Genomic DNA, 25,024 nt, shown 5'->3' on the forward strand with positions numbered 1-25,024 from the left:
TCTTTGTTGTGATCAAGGGCTGAATCTTTTCTGACAGAAATACTAGCTACAAAATCATAACTAAAATCTATGCTACTAAATAAAACATCAGTTTAGTCTTAGTGTAACTGACTGCAAATCTGTCAACAGTATTCTAACCATGTCTGGATTTGGCATCTCTTTTTTTTCCAGAAGTTTCCCACCTCTCAAACAGTAGTATCAACTGCTAAAATAAAACACAATAGACCAGTTAGTTGTTTATAACACACTGAATTATGCAAGTTAGTTATTATTCATTATCATCTCAAGTTTTCATACGCATCTCTACTTCCTCCCAACATCATCTGCTCAGCTTTTAACAAACTTCATCCAATACAGGAAACAGGAGCATAACGCAACACATGCTAATCAGATGTCCTCCGGACTTGGTCATCACCTTCAAAATTTTGTGCACCCTAGAGGCAATACACAGAAGTGATGCAGATAAACTGCCTAGTTGCGTGTACATTATATCACTTTACAGGATCAAGAATGGAGAAAAAAAACATTTCTTCATGTAAGTAAGAAAAAAGCTCACAGCATAAGGCGTAACATTTTGAAGCAAGATATACAGACATGGTGATAAAAGATCCCATTGGCCTTGCATCTACATTTCTTTGCCTACACCAGGTTTTAAACAAACCTGAAGAGATAATATAAAAACAAAAAAAACCAACCAGCAGGCATCTATCAAGATTCCCAAATTATTTAATCTGAAATATTTTAGTGCAATAGTGGCAAAATTTTATAGGTTTTGGTTCTGTTCTGTGGTCTGTGTTGTACTGCCCTGTCCAAACAGTTATTAGTCACATTTTCTAAATTTTCATTGGGGTCTGCTTTAACCTATTGCATTTTGTTCCACTCAAAGACATGTCTCATAGCTTCCCTACAATGGTTGACACTGCAAAGAAAAAAAAATAAAATTGAAAGCGAAGCCCTGTTACTGTAGGTAGGCACAGAAATAACATTCCTTCACAAACAGTTTAGGGAACAAAAATGTACAGCCTACATTACTGGAAAAATTACAGTTTAGTAATGTGGCTGTTGCAATCACTCAAGTATGCAAACAATATAGCAATGGTTGAAGCAGTGCCTAGAAATGCTGATATCGTATAAATGGGCCATATCATACCCTTAATTCCTAGCAGCTTGTCCCCAGTTTATACAAAAAGACCTCAAGGCAGAAGGGGGAAAAGAATTTTAAATGCAAAGGTTCTTCAAGATATGGCAGCCATATACAGTTACACATACATGGCCTTTCCTCTCTCCTTTAACGGATTTGTTAGCGCTCATACTCCTGGCTCTTCTAGCAATATGACAACTATTCACTGAGTAAACTACACGATTCACATGAAAAGCATCTCTCAGAGCATCTTATCAAAACTCATCTTGCTGGAACAGCCTGTGAACAGCACAGCACTTTACAGCACATCTACAGCACTACCCAGTGAAGGCTCTGCAGATCTGAGAAAGGCACACTTTGAAAATGCTGAAGATCTCACCTCTCTTGCTCTAACTGTATGTATTCATTCCACTCAAGCAGCTTCACAGAAATCCCTCTATCCAACATGATGGTCCCCAGCTTGAGATAATAGTATCTAAAGAGCTCCCTACAGCAGAGACAAGAGAGGCAAGAGATATGCATAAGCAAACAGAAAAATAAAGCATGCCTGGCATCTATAATGTTAGCTGAGGGATGCACGCAATTTTGAAAAAAGTTATCAGCTGATTAGCTTCCCAACATAAGAAAATAATAATATAATCCCAATAAAAGTCTGCACAGAGTCACAAAATTAATCAAGCTGCTTCATCCCTCTTGCAGATACCAGGTCAAGAAAAAGGAAGACTCTATTACAAGGTACAGATGGAAGCAAATGACTACAGGCTTGAAAGAATTTCTGAGGGACACCACAGAGTCACAGAATCACAGAATGGCTGAGATTGGAACGGACCCCTGGAGGTCACCTTGTCCAACCCCTCTGCTCAAGTGGGGCCACCTAGAGGCAGGTGCCCAGAATCACATACAGACGTTGTTTTAATACCTCAAGTATGCTCTGGGCTCCTAGCACTCAAATACAGCATGACTGAAGAAAAACAGTACCTCATGGAAGCCAATAAATGGCAAAGTAACACAAGGGATAAAAATCCTAAAGAAAAGGCTTGACATGGAATGCAGAGAATTGTTACTTCGTGTGAATTTCCGAGGCAAAAAGACCTCCTTTCGAAGTCCCCCATCTCAAAGGATACGTCCTGAAACATTGTTCCAGATCCAAATTTTTCTGAAAACTGTCAGAAGCTGAGAAATATCATACTACTGTATATACCTGCAGTGAGACAACAAAAATTGAGCATAATGAACCAAATGCTTCACAGGGACTTGAACGTCCCTTGAGTTCTTGCATCCGTCCTTTGCCAGTGTTCCTCAGGAGACTGACTCTCGTCTGGGAGAAGGTGATCCCTCTTAGGAGATCGCTACTCTTGGTCATATGTACATATAATGTCCTCAGGCCACAGAGGAGCTCTTATGTCAAAAGCTTCTGATGTGAATGATAAGAAGTGGACAACAGTGTCATCGTCTTGTTAGAACAGGATGAAGACTGAAGGTGTATCAGGAAACCTAAGTCTCAGAGATATTGTCAGTTAGTTACAAGCTAGCACAGTGTGGATACAAATTTCAGATGTACAGTCCATTCATCCAGACCAAAGCAATATGCTAAGATAAAACAGGGCCACCGTAAGACTTTGCATTAAGAGTGCTGTGACTGTACCTACAAACTCTACATGTCTATTAGTCCTTAATTTTTTCTGCAACAGTCTTCCCTCTGCAACCCTACATATTTAGCCTCACAGCAGGCTACAAAGTGCACCCAAATCTGTATCAAATCAGAAATAAGAGCAACTGAATTGGAAGACAGCAAGAGCTGGAAAGCTGCTGAAGACTCCTGGCTCAAACTTCAGGTAGAGAAAGACTGGGCACTCTGCCTGAAGACATGGCACTCAGCCTGAAAGCACCAAGTGCAAGTGATAAAGCAAGAGTTTCTCTAGAACAGACAGCAAGACCAAAAAGTGCAGAGGGTGATATCTTGATTATTCCTCCCGCAGTTTCTCTTGGCTCCTTACAGGGAGCTAAGTGGGGTGATGTTCTGAAACGATGACTCAAAACCAGCACAGCATACCCTAAAGGGCCTTTCCTGTGGCACAGCCCCAAGCACTGCATAACCAAGGCCCCCAACAAGCCTAGTGTCCGATGAAGTATCTTCTTTGTCCATAAATGGATATGCCGGCTGAAGAAGGGAACAGGCCTTCATAAGTTAAAGGGACCATAAAAACATAGCTAGGAATGCCATAAAGATGATTAAACAAGCTATCCAACCAGGATAAAGAGCATTCACTTGATGAAAATTAAGAAAATTTCACTTATTTTAAGTGGGTCTTTATTTTAAGCGGGTCTTTATTTTAAGCAGTAGCAAACTCCATAGACAATCCTAAATCAGCTGACATACAAAAAGAAAGGGAGATGCAAGATTCTTCCACCCTTCCTTTACATGTAGGAAACTAAAAAAAAAAAGGGAGTGTGAGCATGCCCGTTAGAGATTTCTGGGCTGTAATGCCTTTCTACGTTAGACTGACACAAACAATGATTTAGAAGGGAACCACGTAAAGAGAAATAATTCAGCTGAGTTGAAATCCACGCACAGACTAAACTAAAAAGTTGATCCTAAAAACAGCAAAAGTTTTCGATACAATAAATTCAGGATAAATTAATTCAGAGATTCAATGCCTGTGATTGTATTTTTCATATGACAATATCCAAGGACTAGAAGTCAAAGTTACAATGTTTTCATGTGAATCTGCCAGCAGTACAGATAAATACAGAATGATTGACAAGGAGCTCCGACAAATTCGGTTCCAAAGGACAGGAGCACAAGGTAGGGCAGTTAAGGGAGGGTGAGTTCTTGCAATATATCCGTTACATCACATTAGCTGCTCATATGCACACCCTGACCTCATTGCCACTGGGTTCATTCCTTAGGAAGCTGGCATGCAGAGACAACAAAATAGAGGTGAAACAAATACTACTGAAAAATCTGAAAGCAGAGGTCCCCTCAGTAAAGAGATCACCACGGCTGGGTTCTCATCGTCACAAAAGTTCCCAACACACTGCAACTAAATAAAACAAAAAATATCAAGAGTGAAGTGCAGTATGTTCCCTTCCTCTAACAAGCAGTCTTCACACATATGAAGACCAAAAATGTAGTTCAAACAAATCCGCACACACAATTTCCACAGAGGAGAGAAAGAGAAACTGTGAAACAGAACTGCAATCTCTCAAGGAGACTTTGCCAAGATTCACCCCCCGGGCTTCACTTACCTCTTCTCTCCTTCCTGCTGGAGAGCTGCCCTTTGCCCAGCCAAAGCACAAGGGATAAGAGAAGAGGTGGAAGAAAGGAAAATTCATGTGGAAATCAGGGAGAAAGACAAGAATTCAAAGCAGATCTTGCCTGACCTTAACAACACAGATTAAGCATCAAAGATTAGCCTCAACTTAAAGTGGGGGACCAGCCAACCATGACTGGCTCAAACCAGGGCCATCTAACACCCTCTGCTTCCAGAATGCAACCCACACCTGTCAAAAGGCACCATCTTTTTTTTTTTGAGAACCACTGTTCTCCGTATTAATTAAAAATAAAAAAACTAAGCATACATATTTTAATTGTCTGTAACAAGTAGTTACCTCCATTTTAGTAGAGAAGACTCAACCAGTTTCCTTAATTAAATTATAAATACATTTAATGATAAATTGAAAAAGTGAAAATATAGAACTTAGGTCATAAATTTGCCAGAGTTTCCATGAAGAACAGCATCCAAAACCAACATGCCTTACCTTCGCATATCACCTAGCATTAGATTTCTCTGCCACTTGGACTTAACACCCCATGCATACAAATTACTCTCTCAAGGAAGGAAAAGCCATCTTTGCTTGACTATAATTGGAGTGGTTATTTGAAACCAGTAATCACTCAATTCTTTCAAATTCTTATTATATTACCAATATTTTATCAGAAACAGATGTTAGTAGCACAACTTAGAATTGCTGAACAACTTCTCTTTCAATTTCACAACAAATTAGGCAATGCTTAGTTGATACATCTGAAAAAGTTGCAGAATCGCAAGCCCTAAGGCAGAGCTCTGGGTGTCATAATTTAAACCATCACCAGCTGAAATGCAAAGGCATCAGAAACATAACATTTCATTCTGTAGAACAAATTTCTCTTGCAGATGATAATCTTTATTTGTTAATAAATTCTGATGTCTCAACAGCAACCAAAAGCTACCACTTCCATGTCAAAACCCTAGTAGAATACTCACAAACTCAATACTAAAATTTCCTGAATGCTTACAAATAAAGTACTGAAATACAAATAAATAATTAAATAAAATTTGATTTATTTATTAAAGGCTCTCTTGGGCATAGTGATGACTAAATGATTAGAGTTTTCAATTCATAACAGGAAAGCAAAAAAGAAGCTAGTGAAGGGAATAATGCAGAAGCCATCTCACCTTGGTAGTCTACTACAGCAGGTGAGCCGAGGTAACAACTCTCCAATTTAAACAGAAAGGAAGATGTTTTCAGGGGTTGCCTTTAGCTCCAGATTTGGTGTCTCAGCCCCCTGGTAACCCAGTTTACTGCCTTTAAAACAGCTCTGCAAAGCTATTGACAAAAAAATAATTGTCAAAGGAAACCAAAAAGGTGGAGACTTGTCAACCGCTGACATTTTGGAGTGTGAAATTGCTCATTTCAGTAATGTGCGCCAAAAGAGCCTTTCGATCAAAGTAATGTTATAACAGGAAAAAAAAGTTACTGTGTAATTGCCAGGGTTGTCATTCTCCATCTAGTCACCATGTGTCTTCTAACAACCATTATGAGTCGCTGTGTTACAAATGTAATTACGACAGTCACTGTAGGCCTTTTTCTTCTGTTAACAGTAAAGGTTAATTTTATGGAAAATAAGTTCCCTTGAGGTCTGAAAGAAAGCTGAGTCAACCATGTTTTTATTTTCTGAATATATGTGAGTAATCAAAGTAACATCCTAACTAGACTATTAAGCAGCAGTGGGAAAAGAACGCACTCAGTGCATGAAACAGAACCTGGAGGACATGCATGGCCCTAATGGCTTATGAAAATGAACATTATACCCACTGACTTAATCTATAAGAATATTATAAGGTACTAAGTGGTCAAGAACAAACTCTACAAAAAGTCAGCCAACGAGATCAAGTTGCCCCAAGAAGCCGAAAATGTGCTATCTCAAAATCTATACCTGTCAGGATTGTCAAAGATATGAAGTCAGAGAGTCCTAATGATTTTTTTTTAATCTGAAGTTATCATCACAGTTCCAACACTATTATTTGGAAACATAATTTTACCCTTGCTGTGCAGTTATGCTAAAATATTTACAAAGGAAGAGGTGATAAAAAAAGGAAACAACAATTAAGGGGGAGACTGTTTTCATCAAAACTTTCTTTCCTGCGTATCTGTACATAATCTAATGTTTGCGTTAATATCCTCAAAGGGCACCAAATATTGATTTCATTTTTCTCAAATATAAGAAAATTGATTTGTAGGATACCATTTGCTGAAAGCAAAGCATGCCTAAATACAGTCTTCTTTACAGGGCAAATAGTCTTCTTTAAATCACCTGTCAACCACCGATGTAAAAAATAATAATCACAGGGATCACTTAATCTACCAACAAAACACTCTTAAGAGGCAGCTAAATCAGAAACAGATACAGCTTTGATGTGAAGGGGATGCTTGTAACTGCATCATGTCTTAAGAAGAACACGCATATACAATATACGACAAACCTAACGTGAAAGGGCAATGGCCCGCTTTGAACCCCTCTTGCATAAACCAAAGTCTAAGAGTAAACATGCAAAAGCAGGTCTAATAAGAAGAGCTTTTGTGAACAGTGAAAATGTGTTGTAAAGTAATTTAAATGTTCATCAGAATTCAGAAATAAAGGGTGGGATTAAACATAGGCTATAAGAATGTAGTTAACCTCCTCCTAGTTTCTTTGATGAGGCAAGGAACACCAGAGGCTCTCAAGCAGAAAGACCGATGCATCTCAAAAAGGAAATCAGAGCACTTCCTCCCAAAGTTCTTAGGTTTTTCCACCCAATTCTTTAAATACAATAATACAAACATGCAATTATTCTATTTGTTTGGAAGTGAGCACTATTGTGAGCTCAGGTGCACCAAAACCACTCAATACACGGGGTCATTTGGTATCTCTGGGAATCTTTAAAAATAACAATCAGTACCTCTAAAACACTTCAAGACAGACAGAAAGACAGCCTGGCTTCTCAGGAACAGTTTCTCAACAAATCCTCCACCTGCAGACCCTTATGTTAATGTATACTAAGGTAAATTTCTTCCTCCAGCAAGTCTGGGTTCCCCCCTGCCCCCCGCCAGTATCACATCAATGAAACAATTTACAACATTATTCAAAAATGAGCTGTGTCAGCACAGCCTACGTGATACAATTATGCTGATGTAACAGAAGCTAACAGCTTCTTACCACAGAAAAGGGAGATTACTCTTCCCATCACATGCTTCCAACTCCACCAGTGTTTCTCTGCCGGCATTAACCAAACTGAATTAATTATTTTAGTAGAAATTTGCCCCACTTCAAAAAAAAAACCAGCTTTCTATCAAACCTGAAATTTGCATCAGCTCAGTGACGATACCAAACAAGTTTGAAGTTTGTCAGGTAAGACAAGCACAAGAGATCATAAAACACGAGGTGCAAAAATCCTGACACACCTTAGGGGTGTTTCCCATTGCAACAAGCTGAGTTGACTAAATTTCACACTTTCATTAAGTTGCGAGAAAAAGGTAGCAAAGGTGTTTAAAGTTTGTGATTTTTTTTTCAATTTTTTTTTCTGATTTTTTTTTTTTCAACTTTAGGAAGTGTTTTAAGTTTCTCTTTATACAGTTCAAAGTCTGAGAGTTTCTGTCTTAAGTTACAGACATTTTATGAAAGTTTTCAGAATACCCCAGATGACAAAGGTTGCAATTGAGGGTGTGACTGTGCCATTCTGTTCCAGCTAGAATGGACAAAGTCAAGTCATGGCAATATCGATGTTCTGTGTTCATTAAATTTGTCCAGGACCATTGGCCAGTTGTCCCGTACTGCTGTCCCATCACAATCGTTACTATTGCGATACGCACTAGATCAGACACATCTAGCACAGACACGTTTGTCAGTCTCGCTTGTGTTGTGTAGCCATATTATAGGCATGTTAATCCAGTCGATTTTTATCAAAGCTCCTTCAGACAACACTAAAGCTGCTTTAGGAATCATAACACCAGATCAGAAACACTGCAACAGAATACACTCTCTCCTCCAGTAAGTTAATTTAAAAAAAAGAAACTCAATAGGTTAAACTTTGTATCAGCTAACTTTATGCTGAAGCAAATCTTAATCTACCTTCAACTGACAGAAAGTCAACAAGCCAGCAGCAGAAGTACTGCAGCGTATGCTTTAGCCACTTAGAGAAACGCATTGCTGTGCCCACACTCAGTCCAGGCACCATGAACTAATCCGGTATTAAAGGTTACAGAGTACAGCCTGAAACAGCAGCTATTGTTTTTTCATGGACAGAGGTAAACATGCAAATGAGGCCAGGCTGAATACAGATGCATGTTGGCGCAGCGTACTGCTTCTGAGCTGGAGCCAAGTCACGTACTGCCCTCTGAGAGCCCTGCTATCCCAGCACCCATCAGCTTCCCAACACCCATCCAGACAGACACGACCTTTGGCTTTCAGCCTGTCCTACTGTTCAGCCAGGGCTATGGCAGTAAGACCTTTCTCTAGCACCGTCAGTTTACTGTAGTACTTCCAGTCCAGCAAGAACTTCCTAGCTACTTCGTACTCCACATACCTTCACACCCAGAAAGAGGCATTGCACCCAGCTGCTCCACAGTCACCATTTACATCAGACAATTCCCACAAATACAAGAAGGATCAACTTCCAAGAAACTTTGTACTGATTTCTCTAACAAATCAACTACTCTGTTTAGCAACACTGCATCCATTAAAGCTCCTCTTTTAGTTTGTTTTAAAAGTTAGGAACTTACACATGCTCATTTTCACCCACAAAAATAAAATGCTTGCTACTTCCGAGTATCAAAAAACACAGTTTGCACAAAATTTGTTGTATTATTCAAAGAAACAAACAAAAAGCAAGATGGAGTAGCATTCCTCTCTCATCTGACAAAAAAAAATGAAAGTATTTCAAGTGCACACAGTTCCTCTGGAGAGACTCCTGGAGAAAAATAAGAGGAGGACGGTATGGGCAAAGCTCACTGGTGTCTGCAGGCACCTGCCCAGTGTAGACGTGCCCTCCGTCCCAAGTTCAGGGTTCACGATTAGTACATTTCTTAAGGAAGGGTTGAAACAGATGACTATTTCAACACATGCGTGTCATTTTGCCCATAAGTCTTGTGTTTGCTAATGCAACCTGTTTTACATTTGCCTATGTAAACATTCATAGCATGAGAAAAGGAGCAGCAGCAGAGAGGATACTGGGCTGCCTTCTCCAGTGCCAAGCCTACAGGGACAGCACCAGGACACCGGGCAGTACAATGCAGCGCCTTGAATTGCATCGGAGCTCCTCCTCACTAAAATAGTCTTTTCTGAGAACAGATCACTTCATTATCTTCCAAAACCATTCTAAATTTCTGGGGGAGAATGGAAAACACAACACACCTGAAACTTCCCAGACTCTCCAGTGTTTCTGTAATTCTCACTACAAATCAGAAGTTCTCTTGCTAGTTCTGATTTCCTCCAGCGTAACACCAACAGCGTAGCATGGAGTTCAGGAACCTACTTTGCAGAGGAGGCTTTTGTTGGTAAAGCAAAGTCTTTCAAGTAGGCAGGCAATGATAAGCAGCATTTACAAAAATTGTGTCCATGTTTACCTTTCTGAAACACAAACTAGAAACTGACAATGCACAAGATTTGAGGTGTTTGGAATGACATACAGATAATCTTCATAACCAATGTGAATTCTCAGACGTGGTAAAGAGGCATAGAAGAAAGTAGAAAACTGGAGGTAACACTTGTGTTGGCTTTATTTCTTTCGCATGGGAATGCCAATAAAAAGAACTTGCATCTGGAATAAAAATTTGAATCCATACAGCTTTAAAAACAGACCATGCTAACTAAAAACTATGAACTTCTACTCTACTTTTCTGCAAGTAGACAATACAGCTTTCAAACGTGGCTTTTTCTGCCATGGGATATATCAAAAGTACCTTCTATTTAGTATCTCAAAGCATTTTTAAAATAACATTAACAACACAAACTGGCATTAATACAGAAATTCTAATAGAAAAATCACAAACTGCATGCCCAAATAATTCCAGTTAGTTCAAACTACTGACTGTGCATTAAAGCTTTAAGGATTTAGTCAGTAAAATAAAAGGCTGAAATGAAAAAGCCAAGCTGGTTTCATTCTTCTCTAAAACCAGGGTGGTCTACAGGCAATTTTTGATACCAGTGGTGTTGCCCGGGAAACAAAATGAAAACAGGTGCCATCAAATACAAATTAAATACGTAGTTCTAACTTTAAACCACCTTAAAACAAAGTTTCCATAAACTTTTTAACTGATACTACTACAAATTTTACAATACTCTATAACAAGAAAAGGATTATAAGTTGTCTTTAGACCATCAAGTTTTAACTGAAACAAATTTAGACTGATTTGCAACCCTTCCCTTGAAATAAATTTCTTCCATTAAATATGCATCATCCTCTTCAGAAATGACCAAGTGTACACTTTAAGGCAATATAATACCATGACAGAAACAGGGTACATAGTCTTAAAAAGCTTTCTCCATTCCAAATCTTACCTTCCTTTCATTCTAAGCAATTTTTTAGATTTTTTTACAAAGTAAACAGCCAGTACAGTCTTAAACCGTTTAAAAATCTTACAGAGAGTAGCAATAGAAGCTTAATATTTTCCTCCTAATCTGATTGCAATTTTCTCCCACATGATTAAAAATCAAATAAATATACCTTTATGTAAAACCCAAGTAGATACACTTTTGCTTTTAAGAAGTGTAACAACATGTTAAGAATTTGGCAATACAGTATCCAAGTCTCTTTAAAGCACTTCCTCCAAGTCAACTAGCTATACGGACAGAAAACATACCAAAGTTTAAGAAAAAAGGAACATATAATTCACTTCAATAAATAAGTGTTGATTCAATCTTCCAATCTCAATCTGAAAATTATTTACCGAGTTCTTTTTTGGCTTAACAATACAGTAGTAATATACAAAAATCCAAATAGACCTACTTCAATTAAAAGCAATGCACAAATTCCCTCTTCTTCAATAAAGCTAGCTGACACACCTCTGAATAAACATTAACTCTGTGTATTTTATGTTAATCCTGCAACTTGAGAGATGAGAGAAATAAAAAGAAACAGAAGCATCTGTAGTAAATATATATAGCTCTTCACTTAGAAGTTTTGAAGTCTGTGGTATATTCCACAATATCCTGCAGGGTACTGTAGAATTTTTAATAAAAGGAGTTCTCATAAGTCTGTGCATAAACATATTGATGAATAATTTTCCAAGTCCACAGTGCAAGTTAAAAAGAAATTAAATAAATTCAGCATACAGAGATGTGTACAAATGACTGAAAGGCTTCTCAAATAATAATGTCTGTAAAGTTAATTAATAAAAAAGTATTGTAATGTTAAAATTGTGATTCCAGTTTTAATGCGTCTTGATGATTTACTACAAATTGCCTATTCCAAACAAAATTATCTTGAGATCTTCAAGTTGCAATATAGTTTTGCTTTGCACTTGGATCTATATTTATAGTTTTATTAACATCACAAGTGATCAGATCTATAGTGATTCAAAACTTCTGAATAAACTTTTCAGGAAGGGTTTGTTTGCTTGTTTGTTTTTAACGTCTCTCCAGTGAGAAAGCAGCCAGCTCAGCAGTAGAGAATAACCTTAACCGATGTTGCACTAGGTTTGTTGAGTACATTCCTGGCTTTACCCACATTAGCAGTTCTAACAAAAAAATCTTCAACAACGCTTACAGATGTAGGGCTTGATGCAACGCTCATTAAGTCATCAAGAATCCTTCCATCAATTCATGGCTTCATTGAGCCTCTGTTTACTGTTCCAACATCTTTGAAAAACAATATTCCGAGGTCAAACATTTCCCTATTAAAGTCTCTCGCAAATAAATGGGTAGTATCACGGTATGGTCCTTTTTTCAGATTAGCACTTCTAAGAATCTGAATTATACACAAAAGATACACAGCATTAAATGAAACTATCCAAGATCAAACTTCCTTTACAGTTATTTTAGTTGACGTTTCAAGTTAACTCACTTGTGTGTAATTATGAAATAAATTACTGTACTGATCCTCCGCTTACTTTGAAAGTGATTAATCAAAGTCAGAGAAAACCAACCATCAACTGAAGTATGTTTCAAATTTCCTATTCAGGGGTAAGTCTAAAAAGATGGACTAATTTAATTTTAATTAAATCCTCATTTAGAAGCATGAAATAAATGTTTTCCATTTAATTCAAATTAAACTCCAGTTCCAGTCCAAATTTCAAATATTCTCCACTTCTGCTACTTTATTACACACGACAGATTAAAATTTCCTTTTTGCGCCCATATGCAACTAAACCCAATATCATTAAAAAAAGTTAAAGAATTTATACTTGTAACAGCAATAAACATATTATTTATTCTACCCTCAAAAATTCTAGTGATACAAAGGAGTGAAAATGCATTCTCTAAACCACAATGAAACATTTATGTTGGATTCTATAACCACAAATACTTTTAACTGCACTTTATTTATACTGCAACAGTTTTACTATGTGAACTTTCAAGTTAGCTCTCCACTCAAGGGAAAAACAAGTCAGAGAGAAGCAAGAAAAAAAGAAGAGTAGGTAAGAAAAGCAATACCTACAGGAAGACAACTACACACGAGATTGCAGACTTTTCAAAAGCTTTGATGTGCATAGGAATAGACCTTTGTCATCCTCCAATTCAATCCTCACATAGACCTCAAGTAATCTGATGTTTTCATAGTATGCGTACCAGCACTCATGTCATATCATTCTATGAAGATGAGACAAACAATTATTAACGTTCACATTCATCCAAGCACCAGTTTCCTCTCATTAGTGAACTCTTCTTCCAGACTTCCCATAGCTTCTCTTGTCTTACTTCAATAGCATCTTCTGGATTTCTAAAGCTGAACTCAACCCAACTCTGTCTGACATTATCCCCATCTTGGACCTTGTTCTGCTCCTTACATCCTGCTCTATGTCATTTTTCTTCTCTCTGAAGAACCAGATGCTGACAAAGTAGCATCTCAATTAAAAGAAATGATATTATCAGGCCAGTTCCGTACACCTTTGCGAATCTCTAGGACTGCTATACATATCCAGTCTTTTATGTGGTTTGTACCCTCAAGAGTCCAATAAAACAGAGATCTGTCAATCCTTTCTGTAGGAAGAAGGGAGTACAGTCTCTTGATAAAGGAATGTGGCAAAACCTCTTCCAAAAGTTCCTTGGAGTATAAGGGAGGAAAAAAAAATCTGTAAGCTTTGCCAGGGGACAAATGGTATTTTTCCTATCTTGCTTTCACAACAGCATTATAAAACCTCTCCTTTCCACGTGGAATGGGCTGATATTAAGCACACTATCCCTATGCATAGCAAGCTGACAAATCTTGGAAACTAGCTCATCACTCTCTAGGAGGCTTGATACATGCAACTGAATGTCAAGCAACGAATTACCAACTGCAATTTAAGAAAATAAAGTGAAATATTACAGGCTTTATTTCATCTATTTTGCAATTGGACACCTCTAAACTTCTCTTCAGTGTCTGAGGACAACTCACATCCTATTTCTTTTGCTCTGTTTATCTTTTTTGGATAAGCCATGTTTGGTATATAGCAACTTGCATTAAAATTCTATGCTAGAATTTCTTCCTGTTTTTCAGCATGCCTATTTCTGTATCACAAGAAACTGGACTATACCCTGGAGGCACTTGCCTGGCTTGACCTCCTCACTCATCAGAATATTCCCAGCTGTCTCCTCTGCAGTGAGTCCATAGGATGGCTGGTCACAAGCAAATATGCAAATTAAATCCTTTTGAAATTCTCTTCCTCCATGAATCCTGCAGGCATTAAATACTAAAAAAAGAAGTTCAAGGTTACTGTGTCTGTATCTATGCCTAGTGCTTCCACAAAGCATAGCAACCTAAGGAAGAAAGCACCTGAACCCTCCCTCAATCACCCTACAAAAATAAAAGAACACTGAGCACATTTTAACTAAAATCATAGATCATAACTTTAAGTTTGCAGATCCATACATATCTTCAAATTAGTTTAAAAAAAAAAATAGAGCAGAATCTCTGCAGCTCTATGAGCAGTTTGCCCATGAGCCACAAGTACAACTTGGACAAACAATGATTTTTCTTCAGGACCACAATTTGCAATTCATTTACTTTCAATCCACTGCTAAAAATAACTCAACCAGAGTTAAAACTGGTGTCAAACTGACACAATTACCAAGTACCTAAAAACTGACTCTTCACCTGGTAAAAATTACATTGCTACAATACCTAACAGTTGCCTTAACTGTATTCCAGAAAATTTATGAAAGTATTTCCTCAAGTTAAATTGCATATAACAACCCACAGAAAACTTGCTTTTACATAACTATTAAAGAATGCCGACAAAATAAGCAACCAAGTCCAACTCTCATTACAATTACAGCAAGGACTAACTGGCATCAACTCAGATAAAGCGCAACTCTCCTGGTGATCAGTAGGTCTAATATCTAGATATTAAGGTTCTAGCAAAGTCTATGCAAATACCTCATTTAGGTATGCACATCGAGTACTTGCTCACAAAAAAAATGGAATACGCACACATGTGCAAGTTCAAATGTACACAATTACCTATTATCATTTGCCCAACATTTCTCATCTTTCAGTTCCAAAAGCCTTGCTGAAAGGAGTCAAGTCATGAGCAGGGTGTTAAGAACTGGCCTCAGCAATAACTTACCCCAGCAGCAGCAGTTGAGGTAAAGAGGTCTATTCACACACTATCATCCTTCAAGGTTAAAAAAAATAAATAAATTTGAAAGTCTATCTTTTTTTGACAAGCGAAATAAATCTTGAATGAAAAAGCGTTTGGCACTTTTTTACAATGTACTGCTGAAAGAACTGTCTTATCTGGTTTTGTTTATTCATATAAAAATCGCCACACAACAATTATTCACTTTTGATCTCAGTAGGTGGATAGGCTACTTACTGATTTTAAATAGCAACATATTAAAAATGAAAGCTTTACATTTGCATTTAAAGAATCCTTAAAGTCAGTCACACTTCCTTAAGAAATCAACCCTGAAAAGAAAGTCATTGAACATAAAAAGAAAACTACCAAAGATACAACACCCAGATCAGCACTTGTATTAGTCTAGGTGCAACCAGTTTGAACCACATAATACTACTACTCTCTCAAACAAAAAATGCTACATATCCTATTACCATGTGGAGATTAATTTCTTGCAGCAATTCATGTGGGAAGCAACTCCTTTGACTGATTCCCCCCCCCCTTTTTTTCCCCAATCTATATAGAAAACATACTTTATTTTCTGTTATACAAACACTGTCTGCAATTAATTGTGCTCTTTTTTTTTTCTTAAATAAAGTTTTAACACCTATTTGAAAATTTGTCTATAATTAGCACCACAGAGGAAAATACATTACAAAGCACCACCTGCCTCAGATGCATGCAAACTGAAAGCCACTGGAAGTTTACCCCACAAACTTCAACTGTCTCATGGCAATAACATGATGAGGTGGAGAAGGAAGGAGGCTTTGTGGGAAGACATCCATGAAAGGTCTAGAACCCTGTCTCATTTTATGGATATGTCCAACCAGAAAAACTCCAAAAGGACAGGCAGGAGAGACTACACAAAAGTCAGTTTGTCCCTTACACAGGCATTTGTAAGGTCATCTCCAGAGAAGGTCTGCAGTCTGCGGACACTTACTAGTCTATCAGTAAAAGGAAGAGCAATCTCTTTACTTCCCTTCAGACTCTCAAAATCAAAATCTCATTCAAAAGATAAAGGAAATCCAGAGCAGCAAAACCAGCACGGCAGTACTGCACCTACAGCTATAGCTCCCAAGCATGACAGTATCTGGATACATTATGACCTTTGATAGACACAGAAGTTTCCGTAAATTATTAAGTTTTAATCATAATAAATTTACAGACAGCTGAGACTCTGGTTTTGCAATTACTTTTAAGTCAACCTCAGCACCAACTTGGCTGATTCCAGAAAAGGGATGACCCGATTCTCCTACAGCGACACATTTTTGTTCCCAACTAGTCCGAGCACCACATTAACAGCATCAGTGCAAGCTACTTCTTGTTACTTGTTAGTTTTCAGACAGATCAGCTTTCTGATCCAGCTCATCACGTGGCCCCCTAAACATTCATTCCAACAGAAATGAGTGCTGAAAAATGCATGGAAACAGGTAAGAATATCACGTCTTTGCAGCCATGGCCTGCATTTAGACGAGTTTAAAGCAAATGCAAAAACCTCACTGAAATCCTAGAGAGGTCCAAAGGTCTCCCCACAGCTCCTAGGGAAGCCTGCAGCAAGACACATGCTTCTCCAACTCCAGTCTACTGCCTCAACCATGTCACATCCGTGTCTTCGGTACCCACTGTAAACATATATTATACAGTATATCATAATTTGTTATTTAAGACTTGAGAAAGAACATGGCATTGTGTAAGACAACACACACTAAAATCCTGTCCTGAGAAATCGGATTTTTTTAAGACAAGACACAACAGAAGATCCAGAAGAAGATTGTTGTTTTCACTATATGCATTCAAAGAACTGGATGCATTAGGGTCTCACACGCTTTTTTCAAGATTTAAGATTTAACTATTTTAAAATAATCTTAATAGTTTAAGTCACTTAAAAGCACATAGGATATTTAATCATAAGGGAACTATCATAACACAGATTGTACAACAGAAATGCTTAAGGACTATGACCTCCCTGAGAAATCACACTTTGAGTCCCACCACAGGTCACTGTCATTCTTCCACAAGATTTTGAAGAGGTAGTAAAATAATAAACAGTAACATACAACCAAAATCCCATATTTTAAAGGTCTTTAAATATTAGTTCACTCTATCTAGAAACAGCAGGCAAGATCCCAAGTTACAAATTAACAACAAGTGTCTCACAGCAAGTTCTTAAAGGGAATAGAACTTTTAGAAGTTAACCTAAACTCTTTTCTAAAGATAAGCAAAAGCACTAAAACAAGAAAACCATATTATACTGTCACAAACCTACTCTAAATTAGAAGCAGCAATGCTGAGATAAGACAGGTGAACTCTCAAAGAACAGAAACTGATGAGACAATTCCATCTGTTGGTGAGAAGAAATGCAAGAGTGACTATACAGAAAAACATCTGACATTGCCAGAAGTGTATTTTCTCAAAAAAAACTTTCCCTTTCCTCATCTCTTGGCACAAAAGGCAAAGAGAAACCATTTCCTCAATGACTGAAAAACTGCTCTCAATCAGACAGCACCACTCAACATGACACCTTACTTGGTTCTTGCAGCTTTACACAGCAATAATTCTCACGTCAATCTCCAGTTTTAATGCAATATGCTGAGAATAAAAACTGGGAAATGGTAGATTGTTATAAGATACATTAGGAATAAAAGGTTATTACAAACAGATTAGCCCAGGGTGGAAATGACACAGGCTAAGCAGGAGGCATGGATAATCTGGGTAACTGCCATGGAAAAACAAATATCATGATTGGACTGAAGGCGAATGGAAGCAGTTCAAATTGGCTTCCTCCAGTTCACCGCAGAACATGTGATGCCCACATGTCCATTTCCAGCAAACTTCACCATAAAGAAACAAAGGCCAATACTGTGAAGTGCGGAAAAATGCATCTACAAGCAGCTTCTTCCATATCATAGCAAGGTGAATTATTGCAGCTGCCTGATAAGCATTAAAGGGTTTGGGGGGGTTTTGGGGCCTTTTTTTTTTGGGGGAAAAGGGGGGAGGGGGTGGGGAATTGGAAGAGAGCTACCAGCATTTCTTTGAAGCATACCATCCTGTCAGTTAAGTGTTGACCTCACAAAGAAGAGCAAATAGAACCCAGGTTGCAGTTTTACAGTTAGTCTACAAGGCTCACTGCGCTGCTGTTGCCAAATGCAGTAACTTCACACTTCCCCTGTCCATCTACATGCTTCTACAACTTCTCTGGCTCAATTCTAGCAGGTTAACTTTTCAGACATCAGTTCCTTTATCCAACTTCACACGAGGCCATAAAGAGGCTAGTGTTTGCTTAACAGAAAGGTCAGGAACTCCTGGCTAAGTATAGGCTGTCTCTATAACCAGCAGCACACTCTTAAACTGGCTTAAATTGATCATTAAAACCACAGCCTGGCAGCAATGAGTGATCATGTCATCGTGTCACTATAATGAAAATTTGTGGTAAGGGTGGTCCTAGAGAAAGGACCTCAAAAAACAGCCATTCTTAAGGTTTAAAATTAGCTTTATGGTGAAGTATTGTTAATCTACTTGTCAATGATCAAACAAAAAAAACTTTGCAGCTTCAAGGATCTTCCAGAAACAACTCTTTTACATGACAAATTTGAGATCATAGCTTGTTTAGCAAACATGGAAGATACTTGAAAAGCATGTTACCAATTTTTTAACAAAAAGCAAAATCACAACTACTATGGCAAAACAGTGCCAACCTTTATGTTTCCACTAAAGATTAAAAAAAGAGGTATTTAGAAACAAAGAGAAATAATAAAGACAGATATTGCATGTAGAAGAGATACCGAAATAAGCAGTCAGTGGTTTGAATTAAATTCAGACAGTTGTAGGATATAAATACTTCATCAGAACAGGACAGGGTACATGCTGCAGTCCATGGGGGACATGGTAAAACAGCTGTTAAAACACATCACCACAGCTTCAGAGCAGGAACTTGAGTCTTGCTCTAGAACCACACCCAAAGCCCCCTGTAATTAGCTCCACTATAAATTCATAACTGCTCATCCCAGCAGAGCAATCAAAGGCAGATGCAAACAACGTTAGCCACATTAACCCTGGTTGCTGCTCAGACTACTGCAATCAACGTGCTTTTAGCCCTGCTGGATGTGTTACATTATCCAGGTTTGACTGATTTTTGACTTAGGAGCAAATTCCTTGCTATTTCTAGGGGCTGCATCACCACGTTTTAGGGCAACCTTGATGACATCTATACTTTTTATTTCCTCCTTTAAAGCTACTTGAAAGCACTCCTCCTTTGATGAAAGCTCAGAGAAAACACCCAGTTTCACTTTTCATCATTAACAAAAGCACAAAAGGACTCCGACATCAGCTATGTGTGGCATTCTGTAACTCTTCTCCGAATAAAGCATTAGGACTTACTGGGCTGGCAAATGGTCTTGACCTTTGAGCCTCAAACCAAGTATGACAACTGCACGTTCTGTTGAACTCAGATTTGCAGCAGAAACAAGTAACATAGCATTGATGACACTTAAAGACTACAACAGGAATACTGAAACAGAAAAAAAGCCTGCTGGTTTTTCCCCCCACATGAAATTCCATTTTGCCCCTCCACTTCTCATTCTTTCCCAGCTGAAACTAGTACAATTCTTTGAGTAGCTACAGTGTGGTTAAGCAGAGGAAGCTATGCTTGTTTGCATGGAATCTGCTATTTCCTCTCTGCCAAAGCACTTGTTTAAAGAAGTCATGTAATATTTCTATTAAGCTGTAAATGCAGTTGACAAGGAAATGGCCTACTGGCAGTGCATTACCTTTGTGGCAGTGCCAACCAGCCTACAGCAAAATAGTGCACATGGTCATTTCAACATGCATTCCAAAGTAACAACATTGTGCCTTACATAAATACCACATAACTCCAGCAACATCTAGAAAGAGCAATGAAAATTTACCCAAGCTTTCATGCTTGCCTGTATCAATTCTGTGTCATAACTAAAACAAAGTAGGAAAGCATCTACATATGTCCAAAAGTCCTGTGAAGCTGTATCATATGACACTGGGAAAACTATTGCAACTTAAATCTGTATATTTCTTGTTAACCACTGTAACAACTCACTAATAAAAATTAAGAAAAACTGTAGGTATCAAATATACAAAAGAGTACTAACTGCACACAAGCCCTTAAAAACCAGAACGTAATTTATTAACAAGAACACATGTTCTATGTAATCCAGAATTGTTGTGCTAAATTGCTTTGGCCTTTGATAGCATTCATTAGATTACAAGAATTAAACAGATTCACTCAGTGACCTTTGCTTTATAAGCAGCTATTGTCATGCATATAAAATCCTCTCTGATAATGTAGTCCTCACCTTTCAACAGCCAGGGCAACTACATATAATACTGTTAAAATGAACTCAGATGTAACTAAGATATTTTCATTAAAAGTACAACCAAAAACCCCCAGCATGATCAAATGTATTTAATTTGTAATCAACAGTTCTTCAAAATATCTTTAAATGTTACTTCATCTTAAATTAAATACTCAACAAAAACAAGCTTCAGAGATACTTATTTTACTCTCAGCTTTCATCTGAGTACTTTCAGTTTGAACAGTAACTTTAAAATAGTTAATTGCACAGAAAAAAAAAAATATGGTGCAGGAAAACTGCTAAGCTTTGCTTCCAAAATTATGTGATGTTTCTAATTGCAGAACACTCACTAGCTTTAACTGAGCTGTACACTGCCATAAAACTTCATGAAACATCTCTGCTCCAAAAAGCACACACACAAAAAAAAAATCAAAACCCAACAGCACTAAACACACTTTTACTCATATTTGCATCAGCTTACAGTAATCAGATATGAACAATACCTTCTCTTTTCACAGTGGTGGCATCTTTATATTAAGATCATGGCATATGAGGCAGCAGCAAAAGAAAACTGAATAAGCTAGTATGCATGCCATTCTTGCAGCAAATCACAAAGATTAAAAAAATTTTGCTTTTAGCAATATAAAGTGCCTTATTAATACCAAATGGGCTTTTGACATAAACAATTTGAGAGCAGAGTATTTACTGATGCTCACTGCAATCAGTGTAGCTTTTCTATAGCTCATTTCAAAAAAATGAAAGCATGACTAACAGTGGCAACAGCTATTCCTAGATAAACATCGTTCCCCATGAACTTCTCCAAGGAATTACTTTATAACTGCTACTTCTCATAAAGCAACTAATTTTATTTACATTTGATTTTGCAAAAAAGTAAACAAATTCAGTAACAGAGTTTAAGAGTAAGTAATAAATAAAAACTGTCAAGGGTTACTAATATTAGCAGTGCTCACATAGGAGAATTCCAAATCCTTCTTTAGGTCATCTTTACTTCAAAACTCCCCTTCAAAGGAAGATTGCCTCTTGGTTATGGACCTCTCCAAGTGCAGGTACAGTATGGAACAGGCTCTATATGTTGCCTTCAAGTCAATTAAGCATTTATTGCTTTCTTTCTCTCTCAAATGGAGATAAAAGCATTCTGAAACCTTACAGGGACATGATAAAACACAGGCAAACTGTAGTAAATAGGAAACAAGACAGCAAGTAAAAATCTTATCTTAAAATCTTTGTCCATCTTTGTCTTACGATCCAAGTACTATTTTTTTGAGGTTTTGGGTTTGGTTTTTTTTTTTGGTTTCTTAATACAACAAACAAGAAATCACCACCACACACACTTACCCTCATTGGATGAATATCAGCATATGGAGGTTTTCCTTCAGCCATTTCTATTGAAGTGATACCAAGGGACCAGATGTCTGCCACACAGTTATAGCCAATCTCTTGTATTACTTCAGGAGCCATCCAAAACGGAGTTCCTATAACAGTATTACGTTTTGCCATTGTATCCTGTAATTATATTGTTCATGCAATTAAAACAGATATGTTTATTTTCAGATATCTTCTATATTTAAAAGTTAAATTAGCCATTCAAAGGTCAAATGGTAGTGACTTCCAATTAAGACCAAACAGATTGAGCCTATCAGCCTACAGAGGCCGAACAGGTGACAATGTTCATAAATCTCAAACAAAAGTTTAAAGCAGGATCATCAGGCACTTGAAGTACACTGAGTTGTAAAAATAAACAACTAAACACTAAATAGCCTTACAATTTGTTAAATACTCATCATTATAAAGACTGTAGCTCTACCACTACTACTAGTCACTCCTCAAACACAAAATTCAAGGCAGAAGAAAAAGACAAAAGAACACGGTCATGAGCACTAAAGCATTTTAAAATTATCTTTCCAAAGGTACTTACTGTTAACTGGCCAGCCACACCAAAATCAGCTAATTTGGCATGACCCTCAGTGTTAAGAAGGATGTTTCCAGCCTTTATATCTCTATGTATTTTTCTCATAAAGTGCAAGTATTCAAGTCCTTTAAGAGTAGATTTCAGAATAGTTGCGATTTCATCTTCCGTTAGCTGCAAGAAAACAAAACCATTTTCAGGTATACACAGAGTCTCTATATTTGAACTATTTAAAACACCATCATTCCATAATGTTTTGTTTATAAACAAAACAGACAACGTACCTTAGGAACATGCCCAATACCATTTATGATTCAAAATTCTGATCTACCAACTTGATCCATACAGCTAGATTCTTTAGAGTCTAGAGACCAATTAGAAAAAGCAATCCCCAAAACTACAGAAGAGGCTGACTGATGCAGATCAGATCGCAGAATGCAATATACCCTTGCCTGTCAATCAAATGTTACTACTCTTCAGATGGTGACATCCTTCATAAAGACTGCTGCACAGTTTCTACAATATACAACTAATACATTTATCACTAGGACCACACATGTTAATTGTCAAGTTATGCACATCTTTGTTTTGACAAAGGTAATGGTGGTCACCACTGGACTAGACGGCACATACCAGAAGACTTCCCTGGAAAAGGAGCTAGCCCCTTCTCTCCTGTGGAAGGCTAGAGCCATTCCTCAAACATCCATACCCTTAAGTTCTTTATACAGTTTGCACAACAAACCAGCCCAGTCCTACATTTGGAAAGGGATGAAAGGAATGCCATGTTTTCTTTATTTCTCAAATTCCTGTGTATGAAATGCCTGCTAAGTCTACAATCAGTAAGATCAAGCTTTTATCCACCTGCTACTCCTAACTGCACTACTATTAGTTTCTCATTGTTGGCAATTTACAAGTTAGAGGATGAACTAAAAGCTGCTTCACAAGAACAAAAAAACACAAAACAAAAAGCAAGAGATTAAAATGTACCGAAAGGAGCCAAATAATTATTTATCACAAAGCTTGTGAAAGATATATTTGCCAAGGATAGCTTGCTACTTACCGTCTGTAGGGAGATAATACAGCATGCAGAAATATAAATGCCCAAACAGTTCCCAACTAGTTTACAGAATTTTACTGAAGTCTGTCAAGTAAGCCATTCTTTTTAAGGCTAGTGCCTTCATTTTATATGGAATGTAAGTAAACACTAACATTTGAAAATATTTCTCACTCTGCCTGTGCTCCATAGTGATACAAAGCTGTAGAACTACACCCGTACAGATGTGCCCCAATGACCTTCCCAAAACCCTACTCAGCCCTGAAAAAGGACAACTGAGATGCCAGGGTACTCTTATGGAGGAAGGTGCCAATAACTACTATCCCTTGTTGCTTTAACTGTAGACTATTACAGAAATAATTGAGAATGGACGCCAGACAGATGCTATAGGCTTTCTCTTACACCTTTCTTCTTTCCTTGTTGCTGACTGACGCAGAGAATGAACACACACTGAACTTTCAGGTTTTTTTTAAATTACCTGCATCACTCGACAATTGCTAGATGACAGAGATCCTCACAGGAAAATACAATCAGATTGAATATGGCTCTTAGATTTCAGCAACAATTACTGTATTTTTAAAATATATACCAACAATGTTAATTAGTTTGTTTTCTAGGCAAAGGTTTCCTGTTAGTTGTTAACATTAAATGCAGATAACCCACCCAAGTTATGCTATAATATATCATGTTACTATTGCACTATTAAGTTGTACAATTGAACTAACAGAAATCCTAACATTGCTGGCCCTGAATATGTAAGATAAGCCACATTTTAGTAAGCACAACAGGGATACATTGAACTCTGTAAAAGCATCTCAAAGGAAATGCTAGGAACTCTTTTGCTTGACTTTTTTTTTTAAGCAGACCAGATAAACTTCAGTTTTAAAGCTAAAAAAAAATAAAAAAAAAATAAACACCTACTATAAATACAGAAGTGGTAGACTGGGCAGTCCAAAATGCTTCTCTTATTTACTACTTTAATATGTCACAGAATTCATATACTATCATAAATTATACAATAAGGTCCAAGTAACAATTAGCAGCCAGCTGACAGACATTTTATTACCAAAGAAAATACAATACAGTAAAAAAAAAAAACCTTGAGATATATTTTCATTTATCTGCTTCATAAAATACATGAACTACTGAGTAAGTCACCAGTTAGCACAGTTGTTTATCGTCAATGCTTTAGATCAACACAATAGGAACACCTAAGCTCCTGAACAAGTGTTATCAGAGAAGCAGTAAGAGTGTATCTTTTGCAGGTACCAGACTCCCCAAGAACACTTCCTGGATTTTCATCAACATTTATTCTAGAATAAAAGCAACAACACACACACAATTAATTCCCTGCAATGCAATTTCTCAATAAAATACAAATAAACTATTCATGCAACTGAAATGCTGTGCAATTACAGTACATTAATGCTTTAATATAAGAACTCAGCACATAAACTTGACACATTCTTAGAAATGCAAGAAACTGCAAAACTGAAGACAAATAATTTGGCTACAGCACT

At 37.4% G+C, this 25,024-nt stretch overlaps 1 protein-coding gene across 1 annotated transcript in view; it reads right to left on the reverse strand.

Moving 5' to 3' along the window:
• Positions 1-23,988, reverse strand: part of STK3 (serine/threonine kinase 3) — a 99,595-nt gene extending 75,607 nt beyond the window's left edge. Inside the window, exons 1-3 of the mRNA XM_010084683.1 lie at positions 23,983-23,988; positions 22,460-22,624; positions 21,880-22,047 (exon numbers count right to left, since the gene is read on the reverse strand). Coding sequence (XP_010082985.1) covers positions 21,880-22,047; positions 22,460-22,624; positions 23,983-23,988 — 339 coding nt within the window. The remainder of the gene's footprint in view (positions 1-21,879; positions 22,048-22,459; positions 22,625-23,982) is intronic.
• Between the last annotated feature and the right edge of the window lie 1,036 nt (positions 23,989-25,024).

The sequence above is a fragment of the Pterocles gutturalis genome, unplaced genomic scaffold (genome assembly GCF_000699245.1).
Source record: "Pterocles gutturalis isolate BGI_N339 unplaced genomic scaffold, ASM69924v1 scaffold4965, whole genome shotgun sequence".
In the NCBI taxonomy this organism is placed as follows: domain Eukaryota; kingdom Metazoa; phylum Chordata; class Aves; order Pterocliformes; family Pteroclidae; genus Pterocles; species Pterocles gutturalis.